Source organism: Chiroxiphia lanceolata, chromosome 6 (genome assembly GCF_009829145.1).
Source record: "Chiroxiphia lanceolata isolate bChiLan1 chromosome 6, bChiLan1.pri, whole genome shotgun sequence".
In the NCBI taxonomy this organism is placed as follows: Eukaryota; Metazoa; Chordata; class Aves; order Passeriformes; family Pipridae; genus Chiroxiphia; species Chiroxiphia lanceolata.
This window is the reverse complement of record NC_045642.1, coordinates 3,877,229-3,889,902: the sequence shown is the minus strand read 5'-3', so window position 1 is coordinate 3,889,902 and position 12,674 is coordinate 3,877,229. Positions and strand designations below refer to the sequence as shown.

At 37.7% G+C, this 12,674-nt stretch overlaps 1 protein-coding gene across 1 annotated transcript in view; it reads left to right on the top strand.

Annotated features, from left to right (window-relative positions):
- The window catches only part of NAV2 (neuron navigator 2), a 216,284-nt gene that overhangs the window by 184,542 nt on the left and 19,068 nt on the right, over positions 1 to 12,674 (top strand). The window contains 8 exon segments of the mRNA XM_032690358.1: positions 1,351 to 1,406; positions 3,460 to 3,483; positions 3,601 to 3,675; positions 8,005 to 8,088; positions 8,668 to 8,779; positions 9,085 to 9,230; positions 11,475 to 11,483; positions 11,877 to 12,049. Of these exon segments, the coding sequence (XP_032546249.1) occupies positions 1,351 to 1,406; positions 3,460 to 3,483; positions 3,601 to 3,675; positions 8,005 to 8,088; positions 8,668 to 8,779; positions 9,085 to 9,230; positions 11,475 to 11,483; positions 11,877 to 12,049 (679 nt within the window).

Sequence of the window (12,674 nt, the reverse complement as noted above, 5' to 3'; positions counted from 1 at the left end):
AGTTTCCATCTGCTTGCTGATTCCCAGAAGGTGCAAAGACATACCTGGGGAATAATCACCGGGTATCTGCTCTTCCTTTCATTCTTTTCTATAAACATGGGCTGTGGTTGCAGCCAGAGCTGGAGCACACGATTAGACAAACCCTGGTCTGACTCACGCTAGTTATTTTGTGTTTCTTAGTGCAGCACAGTCCTTAACATCTAACTAGAAAGATAATTTCAATTGAAAATGTGATGAACTAGAGAAAACTAATGGATGTGAGGTTTTTTTTACTTTCTTGTGGGCTTTTTAATTGTCCTAAATTCCTCCAGAAGCCAACTTAGACCTTGTTTTACTTCTCTTTCCAGCATTGCCTTAGGATATAATGTCAGTGGGAAGAAGAAACCCATTTATTATGAATGTAGAATTGCAGTAGGTAATTAGAGTAAAATGGCAGCTTTTCTATACTCTGTTTTTTTGGCTGGAGGATTTAGATGAAAGAAAGTGATTTTACACTATTGTGTGTGATTTGATGAAGTTATCCTGAATTTTGAATAAGAATTTCAGTTAAATGTATTTTGTTTCTAAAAATAAAAGTAAAGGAAAGGTAATTTTGCATGTTTCAGTAGCTTCAGGTAGGGTTTTTTTAATAGTGTAATCAAAATTAATGATGTTATATGTAAATCCTAACATCAGGATGATGGTAACATCCTTGAGAGTCACAGAATAATTGGGGTTGGAAGGGACCTCTGTAGATCTGAAGTCCCTCACTGTATATGTATATATTTACACGAATGTATATTTAAATACAAAAAATTGCTTGAAACTAATTCTTTTTCAGGAAAAGCTTTGTATCCATGTTTTCACTCTGTTAATTTTTCTATGAGAGCAAAAACTTTGCCTTGTCAAGGAAATGTCATTGCTTTAAAGAAAGACCAGAAAACCCTAGAGGGAAAAAGCGAAGAATATCTCTGCATTTCACTTGATTTCTTGATTTGTTTTTTTTTTCATCTTGAGTAGCCCTTTTGCAAGACTCATAAGATAAACTGTCCAGAGAGGAAATATGTTACTTCTGAACAACGTGTCATCAAACTTTTTTACTTTCTCAACACACTCAGTTTCCTTCCCAAAAAACCCACGTATTATTAAAATTTTGAAAACAGCTTTACTATAGGTTATGGATGTTACACCTGGCCATGTATTCTTCAAACCGTATGGTTATTAGTGCAGTATGTAATTAAGTTTATGACGGCTGATGAAATTTGTGGAAGTATTATCTTCAGTAGTTGGTGGTTGACAGTGGATGATTTATGATGATTCTACTCTGTGATTAGTGCATTTAATTCATTGTGTTTATTTTCTTCCCTTTAGTGCATGGTTCTTCTCTCTCTTTGGTCTCCAGTACTTCATCTAGTTATTCGACGTGAGTATAATTAAATGAACAGTTTATTTATTAATCAAAATTATTGAATTGACCGGTCTTATTGTGCTAATTTTGCCATTGAGGAGGAGGGAAAAAAGCACTTTCTTCTGAATGCTGGCTAGGAAAGAAGTTCATAAAGATGCCTGTGGATATTTAGCAGTATCCTTATTAAACACAGACTTCAATGACCTCAAAGCAACCATTGATTTTTTGAGTCAGTATTTTACACTGTGCTAAGTAGGTTTTGCTACGAAGGACCTCAGTAGATTTGAGGAGATTTGAACTTCATTACCTTAAGTATCCCAAATTTTGCTGAATGGAGTAGTTCCATCCTTACATCAATGATCTGCTACTAAAGAAGTTTTGAGGATACTTTTAACACACAGATATTAATAAATCTAAAGAGGTCATTTTGTTCATTATGCCAGTAATATTTTTCTCCACAAGTATGCATTCATTTAGGTTATCTGATCATAAAATAAGGCTTACTGAAGTTTGAAAATACAGGGGGTTTTTTAAATGCGTGTTGCCTTTGCTTATTTTCTTCTAATAGTCCCACGAAGGATTTTCCTACATTCACTACAAAAGACCTTGTAATTTAAGGCTTTACCTGTGCTGTAGCAGGAAAGGTGAGGCTGCAACATCCAGGACTCTGTCTTGCCTGGCTCTTACCTGCCTAGTTGGGGTTTCACTGCAGTGACCAAGGGGCTTGGAAGGTTCCAGCCACACAAGACTGTACAGAAATATTTGGTACCAATGATTAGTTCCCAGTGGCTTCACTGCTGTTAATATCCAAGTAGCCAATTAATGGTTCCTCTGTAATCCTGGCAGGCTGGGATCACTGTTTTGGTGTTTTCTTAAGGCACAACCCTTTTAAAATCAGTGGATAATAATTCCTTCTGAAATATGTGGTGATTGAACAGGATCTTCAAATTCAATTCTTATGCAAGTATGATGGCATCTTTGCACTTACCCATGCATCCACAGCTGAATTTGGGCATATGTACTACAGGAGTATATGGGAAGACTGTTCTCTTGGAAGATCATCTGTAATAGTCTATGAAGTCTGTCAAGCCAGCATAGTGTTATTATCATTATTTTACATATTGTTTCACTGATAACAAGCCATATGTGTACATGGCCTTAAGACTCGAATAATTTAAAATACCACTTTTCGTTATTGGCCTTGCCTCAAGCAATGTCCATAAAAAGCCCAAAACAAATAAGGGATTGGAAGGCTGGAAAAGAGACCTTTTCTCTGGAGCTGCTGTTCAAACCATGGAAGCCACAAGGAGAGTACTCAGAGACTTCTGGTTTCTGTGCCCGCTGCCTAGGCATGAGTGGCCCCTAATAGTGTGGTTGGATGGGTGTAATTTTCCTGGTGGCTGGTAGTGGCCATGTTTGCATAAGGACAGTGGAGTGTGGAACTTTATACTGTATAGTTCTCTTTAGCCGATAACTTTGGTTAGAAATGAGCCATAGTAGCCACAATTTTATCATGAAGACCACAACAGATAGTCAGTACATCCACTTGGCATCCTCTCAGAACTAGTAGTGTGTCCTCACTTTTCCATCCCCACAGTGCCTAAGCAGTACCCAAGTGGAAGGAATTTTTTTTTCCTATGTCATTTGGAATGCCAAAACGTGATCTCTTTCCCATGCAGAGCTGAGCATGGGACAAAGGGAATTCCCCGGGATCAGCCATGTTCTGTGGCAGTCCTGGTTCTTCAGAGCCTCATGCAGCCCTTATGTACAGAGACAGGACTTCAGCATTCCAGGATTCAGGCTCAGAGGTGCCCTGGTCAGCAGGCTGAAAGGTGGAGCCCAGATTCCTTCCTCTGGGAGGAAGTACTACACCAGCAACCTGTTTTCTTTTTGTTTGAGAGTAAATAAATTAAGAGATTATCTTAGATTGAATATGGATGTGGGAATTCAAAATAAGGAACTCACATTAGAGTTCTTGAAATGCAAAAAAAAAATATTTGAAAATTTGCATAAATTTGTCAGGCTGGTTATGTTGTAATATCGTCACATATTTCCTTTCTTTTATTTTACAGCCTGAAGAGAAATGCCAGTCAGAGGTAAGAGCACATCCTTTTTGACAAGCATAAATGTTCTGCTAAGGCACTCTGCATTGTGTATTGCTGTTGTATTTGTCCTTATTACAATGCAGTAAAGTGCTCTCTTAAAACATACAGATTCGGAAGCTTCGAAGAGAATTGGATGCTTCCCAAGAAAAAGTATCAGCTCTGACAACTCAGTTAACGGCCAATGTGAGTACAGCTCTGAGAACAAACATAAATGGGAAATGCATTTAGTGCACAAGTTGCCATCCAATCTTTTTAAGCAACAAAAAGTTTTCATGTGTATAACATTCAGTTCACATTAACGATGCGTTTAAAAAATAACTGCATATACGTATGGGACCTTACCAAAAATAACATCCTTTGTCCTACTAACTTATCCTATGCCTTTCTTTAAATACTGAATAATAATAATAATTTGGCTTTTTATATATATGCAAGCCATCTTTAGATCCTGAGAAAATCATTGAAGACAGGGTCTTTTTTATAAATAGTGTCTTGCTTTGACATTTGGATGGAATGAGTTACAGATAATGATTATAATTGGTAGGAGTAAAAATTGATAGAAACTCGGATTGAAATGCATTATATTTTTCTGTTGCATAAAGGTGTGGGTTAATGGCGTGAGAGGTAATAGTGGCATAAAGGGCTCTGGGTTAAAAAGTTAAGCCTAAGGAGTGGACATGGCTGACTTTTAACCAGTGTAGACAGTATTTCTGCTTGTTCCTTCGAGGAATTTGAGGGATAAGTAATTTAAGACACTTGGAAAAAAATATTTGGAAGCCAGGAGGTGTTGAGGCAATACTGTATGACCCTGAGCGGGTTTATTTGTGTGATCCATGCTGTAGTCACAGATAGCAGAAATCTGGAACACAGAAGCTTGCAAGACAAATAAACAATTCTAGAGTAAATAAGCTGCAGATGAACAGTCAGCAGATCAGATCTGGTTTATGGGAATGAATAAACATTAGAACATGTGTTGCTGGAGAGGACGTTCCTGTCCATCAGCTCTCTGAATAGGTGGAATACAAAACTTGGGGCAGTAAAGGACAGGTTTCACGTGAGCAGTAACACCTATCACAAGAAGGGCTCAAGGGGAAATCTACTGTGCTGTTCACTGCAGGCATCACAGTGCTTCCTCCAGCTTGAAAATGGAACTGGCAAACCAAGAACACAGTTAATAGAGAAGCCAAATAAAAGGGCTTTGACTGCATGAATCACTTAGTCACTGTCCCAAGAGGAAAAGAAAACAATTTAAAAGTCTTCCAAAAATTAAATCTTATATTTGCCTTTCAAATACAAAGGGAATGGATACATCAGTTGGTTTTCATGCAGAAGCTTCTTGCACATGTGAGAAAGCAGGACCAGATTCTCTTGCATATATTTTTAACCATATTGTTAAATAACCCAGCTTGTGTCCTTCAAACAAAGAACTTGTCAGGTGAGCAGCTCATGTGATTCTGCCTTGGCTTTATTGCATTCCCCTTCACGCAGTGTTTGGGGTCAATAGGCTGATACTCAACACAGGCCTGTCTCCAAGAGTAGTGAGTAGCACAGGCTACTCACTGCCTGGCCCAGCTGCTGTTAATTTGCTCAGGAATTTCTATGTGGTTACTACCACTCTTCATGAAGAATAGTTTTTAACATATGCTGCTGTACATTTTTGTTTGGGTTTGGGTCATTTTGGGTTTTGTGGGTTGTTTGTTTGTTTCTTTGTTTCTTTTTTCTTTTTTTTAAATTAGCATAATTTATTATTTTGATAATATTCCATTTTTGCTTCGTTCACTTTACTAAAATTTCATAGTGTTTTATTCATGCTATTTAAACTTGTTACATTTGGACCTGCCCCTTATTTGTCTATAAATTGGCAACAGTCTACTGCAGAGATGTTGCAATAACTGTCCTACTAATAAATTTCTGTCTCTAGCCACCTCTTTTTCCATATAAAAGACAAAGTCTGTCCCCCAAAACATTAAGAGTAATAAATGCTGCTAGTTAAGATGCTGCTTTGTGGACATTTCCTTTACACACCATTCCTTTAATAAAATGCTTTTAGGTCAGGCAGTTCAAATTAATCTCTTTAATTTAATAATTTTTTCCCTGAATTTCCTTACATAGACACTTCAGCTTTTGATGCTTCTCAAGCCATCAAGGACAAGAATTTGAAAACATTTTGCTCCAACTAGAAAGGGAAGATATTTTTTCCATAGTCCACTGAACAATTTCAAGATAGGAATAGTTTCAAGATCCAGTTTTGAAAGAGCAACTATTGTTTAAGGCTCAGGTCAAAGCATTAAGGATTTGTATCCTGTTATTAATCCATGCAGACCTGCTTGCCCATTTATTTTTGCTTTTTCAAAGTATTGCTGAGGATTCCTGAATATCAGATTTGTTGTCCCCTGTTCATCCTCCCCAACAGAAGCTGTGCACTCTGTGTTTTTAAAATAAATATTTAGGTTCTCCTACATATGTAGTGTGAGGTTTTAAATTACTTTTTGCCATTTTCTCACAGTCTCAGCTCTGCTTATTTTCATAGGCGCTGATGGGAATGAGAGCTGCACATCCCCATGTTATTGTACTGCTCATGTTTGTTTTCATTGTGAATGTGAGAACAGTTATTTAGGATAAGTCATCTGTGTACTGCTGCTGAATAAGTCTGGAATAGCTCTGTGAAAGGTTTTGCCATTCTGTATATATTTAGGTGAGAAAATATAAAATATAAATCTTTCCGCTTGGAAAGATTTCACACAGTTTTACTTGTCATTGGGTGAATAGAATTACTTTCAATAGATAAATTAAACATTGTTTTCAATGGTTAGTATAGATTACTATGGCTGTTGAGACAAATCGATATTGAACTATGCCTGTGTTCAGTTATGTTCATATCCATGTATAGCTATAGAACAGTGCCATGTCATGCCACTAGATATACAGTTTCCTTCTATCAAGTTCTTTCCATCTTCTCAATCTACTTTTCCTTCCTTTACTTCTCAGTCATTTTCGATACCTAGTTGATGTTTTTTATATAATTGACATTGGATTCTCCGTGCTTCTTGGGAAAGGGAAAAGGGGTAATTGGCACCAGGAATTTTGGATTATATGCTGCATGTTGACCTTGGTTGCAAGCAAGGTGCACTCAAATATTGGAGAAGTCTTTGAATTAGATGCAGGTCTATCAGCTGATAAAGTATCTGTTCTCCTGTTGGGGTAGCACAGTGACAACCTTCACCTCTGTGACTTCCAGCATCCTTTTGCCTTAAATATCCACAAGGAAAATAGTGATTTAGTTGGAGGGAAGTTTCTGCCTGATCTTTCTCTATATAAAATCTTGCTTTATGTTTTATTTACTGTTTTATATTTTATTTTATTCTTTTAGGGAATCCTCCTAAAACTTGAGAGTGGTGTTTTGTCCTTTTTTTTTATACTTTATGAAAAGATTTTAGAATTAAAGGTTACGTGAAAAGCTTTGTGGCAAGAGTTACTTTAATTGTGTGAGGGTACCTGAAAACTGTCATTAAGTAACCTTATCCGTACTAATAATGGCTCACATAAAAAGTCAAAGTTTGATTTCGAAAACGGACAGCAGGAGATATTTAGAAATATGGATGGATTTGTCTCTTTTCATCTGTCCACTTTGCCTTTACATGTCAGTGCTAAGGGACATACTTAGATAACCAGTGACATCCTTCCATGCCTTTTTGGTATCAGGAATACTTCCAGGTGACAAGATGTAGTCCCTGAAGGGACCTTTAAAAGCCTTGACTTAATCAGTGAGATGTTTAAAAAAATAATTTAATATGTCTTTGTGTTTCAACAAAGTGGCAAAATGTTTTTTTCCATTTATCACAAGATAAGCAGCTTTCAACAACTGAGAAAAATGTATGAACTGGATTATTTTGAGATACAGCTCTTCGAAGGACCTTAACTTCTAGGAACCCAGGAGGTGTCTTTGTTCTGGATGTGCTCTGGATGTAGGATTGCACGTTTTATAGAATACATGAGAATTTCAAACTGAAACTAAGTATGTCTGAGGTAACTGTCCTGGCTATTGAAATCATGGTATCCAAGAAATGGAAGTAGCAGCTGACTGAGGAGCCACCTCCACGGAATGTCCTACTGATGAGACAGGTCACAGCATTGCTGCTACATCTGTAGCAGCATCTGTGTTTCCTAAAGTGCTTGGTGACAGCTGCTGCTGAGCAGGGCATGGTTTATAGTCTAAAACTTTATCATTTATAGTGCACTGCTACTTGAAGTAGTATGTTTTCTAAAATTTGGAAATTGGTCTGTTAGCATTAGCACTTCTAATTTCCCACAGTTAAATGGTTCCTGGTAATTTGTTGGCAAGAATTTCCGTAAGGTGTGCTCTGCTCTTGTGACCTTTTCTAATCAGTGTTATTTTCTCTGTATCATTTACACCACAAACAGTGTGATGCACAAGGTGGACTGGTTAAATACCTGCAGAAATATTCTTGTTTGGGGGAAGGGAACCAAATCTCCTTTATGGTTTTGTTTCAGGCTCACCTGGTGGCAGCCTTTGAGCAGAGCCTGGGGAACATGACAATCAGACTGCAGAGCCTGACGATGACAGCAGAACAAAAGGCAAGCTTGAAAAACGTTTGGGAAGTCCATATTTCTCTTCCCAGCGTTGTTGCTTGTGCTCCTTCTATACTTGTGGGTTTGAAAAAAAGTCACATACACAGTTTTGGTGATAGAGTAAAACGCAATTCAAAAATTAGAAAAAATACACATTTTCTGCACTGTGATGTTGTGGCAACTGATCAGGTTATTCCTATATATTGTTGCTTTGGACACAAGTCTTCAGTATTGCATATTTTTCTAATATATTTTATCCCAATGCATCCACATATGTGCACATTCAAGACAAATACCAAGAAAAATCCTTGAAATACTGGCAGCATTGGGTTTTGGGACACTATACCTGAATAGACATTATTTCTGCATTACAGAGTGTGTACATTTTTTTTGTATCATAATGCCCAAGCTGTTTTGCACCCCATTGAGGGTGTGCTTGCCCAGGTATTCCAGACCTCATTTTCAACTTCTTGTACATATATATTCCATAAATTCACTATTAACTACCAACACTTAGACTGCAATGCAGCTTCTTTGGAGCTGCATTTTCCCATGGATCACCATACAGTTTTTTTCTTGTTCAAGGACTCAGAATTGAACGAGTTAAGGAAGACAATTGAACTACTGAAAAAACAAAATGCGGCTGCTCAGGCTGCCATCAATGGAGTCATCAACACACCTGAGCTCAACTGCAAAGGTGAGACACAAGCACCACATACAGTGACTGCAGTACTCAACTCTCTTGGTAATGGCTGATGTAACCATCAGAGTTACCCAGTAACCAGTAATTTACACTGGAATAAATTGCTGAAGGAAGAGTTTGAAGGGTCTGAGATTTTAATCTCTCCATGAGAAACAAGGATTTGAAATACATAGTGCATCCATTAGGATAAGTGGTTGTCAAAGTGTTTGTTTCCCTAAATGTTTCTTCATGATTGCGTAGTTGATACCACATATCAAATTTGTTACATAATTTTGGCAACACCCCTCATTCGTGTTCAGGTCCTGGAGCTGCTCAGCCCACAGACCTGCGGATCCGGAGGCAGCATTCCTCGGATAGTGTCTCCAGTATCAACAGTGCTACCAGTCACTCCAGTGTGGGAAGCAACATCGAGAGTGACTCAAAGAAAAAGAAGAGGAAGAACTGGGTGAGTGTGTTTTAACAGGTTGTGTGAGGTTTATATAGAATTGTCAGAACACGCACAATGAAATCTTACCTGCCCAGCTCCTCCTTCTTCCCTCATGCAACAGGTCAGCTCAAGGACTATGTGCTGTTTAAATCCTGTGTAAACTCTCTTTTGAAGGCTTAACTGAGTCCTAAGTGATGTATATCCTTGTGTTGATTCTGCATAGGATTGAATTTTAACTTAACAGCCAAAAGGCCAGTCTTAAATGAGAAATAGCTGTCAAAGAACAGTTCTGGCTAAAAATAACACGGTGTCCAACCCCTCAAGGAAAATGTGACATCTGTCATTAAAGTAAAACAAATCCACAAAAGGAGATCATTGTTGCATTTGTTGGGGGTTTTTTTATTTTATTTTGGCTTTCTTATAAGTGAACATACTAAACACTTAAGAACTCTGTTTTGAGCATTACCATGGAGTTCTACAACAAAAAAAATGCCAATCTTTAAAAATTTATTGTGATGGGCACCTCTTTTGCAAGGTTTTGCAATACTTACCTGTCATTTCCAATTTTTCCTTATTTTTCCTTCTTTGCTCATCATGTACTATGTACAAGGTACCCTGTACTGGAGGAAAGGTACATTATCTTAAACTCCATTTTCAATTAGACCATAACTGCATTAGTGACCTAGTCTGATTGTAGTTTGGACTGAAGTCCGTAGATCCTTTATTGTAGCCAGTAAAACAATCCGCCCCTTTCTTCCCACTGAATTTAAATCTCCCTGGATCTCTTGGGTGTACAGATAAATCTGTATAGATACAAAATGTGGTTAGAGCTGGTAAAAGCTTCATTTGTATTTGCACAGTACCCTCTCAGACATGTTGATGAAAATCCCAAACTGTAAGAAATAGCTTCCTGAGCAGGTTCTTTTTTTTTATTTCTCTTATCTCAGTGCTTTCATTTTGATATTTCATGGTACTGCCAGCTCCTTCACAACAGAAGCATTTCCACTCTGCCACTTAAATAGTTGGTTGAATGGAAACAACAGCTTCTCCAAATCCTTCTTGTGCTGGGTTGTGCGTTAGTTAGAGACTAAATAGAGTAAATTGCTGTAACTTTAAAACTTCTAGAAACTCTAGTTTCTGACACAAACCTTTTGTTGTCATTAAGTCTTTGTTAATATAAACACTGTTTCAATTTTTGCTTTAGGTTCTATTTTTTGTTATTGTAACCTAGGATATGGTCCTATATCAGCCTACATTTCTCATTCATCGGATAACTATTTTTAAAGAAGGTTAAGGAAATGTCTCCTTATTATAAAGATAAATAAATAAAGTTTTCATGAAGTAGAAGGAACAGGGCAGTATTTTTACGTTGCTATTAAAAATTAGTACATCATTGTTATGAAGATTGAAAATTAAAACAGTAATTTACTGAGAAAAATATATAAGTTGAATCTGATTCGCACATTCTTTATTGCACAAGTACTGAGGAAGTTCTCAGTCAGGATCTTTGTGTTATATGTGGAAGCAATGCACCTGTCCTTTCAGAGCTGAAACACCAGATTTTCAACATTTCTCTTTTTCTGGTTTAAAAAGAGCTTTCAGCTCATATTAAGCTAGCCTGTGTACAATATGTAATTTACGATAGCCTTTAAAGGTGTTCATAGAATATCCTGAGTGGGAAGGAACCCATGAGACTCATCAAGTCCAAACCCTGATTCCACAAGGATTTAACTTTTAGGGCTATCTAAAAGTTAAACCATATATCTAAGGCATTGTCCAAATGCTTCTTGAACTATTGAATTGTAACTTTGGAATAACATCAATTTGATTACATGACTAATCATTCTTTTCTTGTTTGGAAAATGGCAGTCATATTACAAAAGGTTGGTTTAGTTGCAGATATGTAGAGAAGATGCAGTCTTTTCAGATAGTGAAATACCTGTTCCTGCAAGCAAAAGTACATTATTAACTTGGCTGTTAGCCAAAGCATTCTTGTCTGAGCTAAGGAGAAAATGTAATTTAAATAGTTAAGAGAGTTTGTGTCTGGTGTCTTCCTCAAGTAATGCAAAAATGTCCGTATGTGGTTTGAAACACCTGGTTTTGGAAAACACAGGGCTCCGGTTTTAAAGTAACAGTTAGTCTTTGTTGATCAGTGGTTGTGTTTGTCTTAGAAATCCAAAACTTCCCTTATCACTGCTTTATCTGTTAAAACATGTCTTTTTTCCTTCCTCCACTTCCTTTTGCTTGCACTTCTTCCGGCAGGTCAACGAGGTAAGGAAGACCTACTTTAAACTACAAGATACAAAGCTAACCCATCCATTTGCATCACTAACCGTTTCAGCATCATTAACCTTGGCTGAGCCATGTGCCAGCACAGCTGCAAGTCGTTACAACACTGCTTTAAAACTTGTTGCGCTGAACAGAATTTGCTGTCAAATAGTTTTAAAAAATAGGAAGCATTCATATCCACTCTTATTGACCTTATTAATCTCATAAAATAGTTAAAGGAAAAAAAGCTTTTTTTATTTTTCACCTGTCTGAATATATATGTGAGTATGGCTGTAGCATTTCGAGTATTTGCATGTTAGAGTTTTTACTCTGTGGCTTTTTTTGCCTGGTTTCACTCTTAATGATGTACCTACTGTTGTGGTCTTGTTTTTTCAGCTACGCAGTTCCTTCAAGCAAGCTTTTGGGAAAAAGAAATCTCCCAAGTCAGCATCTTCTCATTCAGATATTGAGGAGATGACTGATTCCTCATTGCCTTCCTCACCAAAGCTACCACACCACAACACCACTGTTTCAACACCATTGCTGAGAGCTTCCCATTCCAATTCTCTGTAAGTGATTTTTTTTATTTTTAAACAGAAAATTGAGTGGAAGGCATCTTGCTGCATTGGTAGAGGAAAGGAGACATCCTTTTGGAGAGATCCAGTATTTTTTTCCATGCTAGCTTGACAGCACATCTCTAGGCCTCTGTATAGAAAGAAGCAGAGGCGAAATACACCATCCTGTCCTCTTTGGTTCCTCTGTGTAAGATTCTGCACATCTATATGAGCCCTGCAAGAGTCCGACAGCTGTTCAGCTGCATGCACTGCTCAAACCAGCTGTTCACCATGAGGCCTCAGCACAAGACATGCTTGGGCCAGACAGGGTTGTCCTGTGGATCAGGGCTGGTCTGTTACCACTGATCTGTCTCTCTCCCAAGTATCCCTTACATTATCTCCTGGGGGAGATGTGGGGCTGGCTGTGTTCTGAATAAAATCCTTAATCCTGTCATACTGGCAGAAGAATGAGCAAAGATCACTTCTAACTAATGCCTATTATGAATGTTCTGTAGTCAAAGGAGATTACAGGCAGAGGACAGAAATGTTGAATTTGTGTATTAAGGGAATTAAAGATACATAAGCTGAGTCCCAGCCCGGTACCTTTGCGTTGGTGTCCAGGAAGCCAAAAATCATTGTG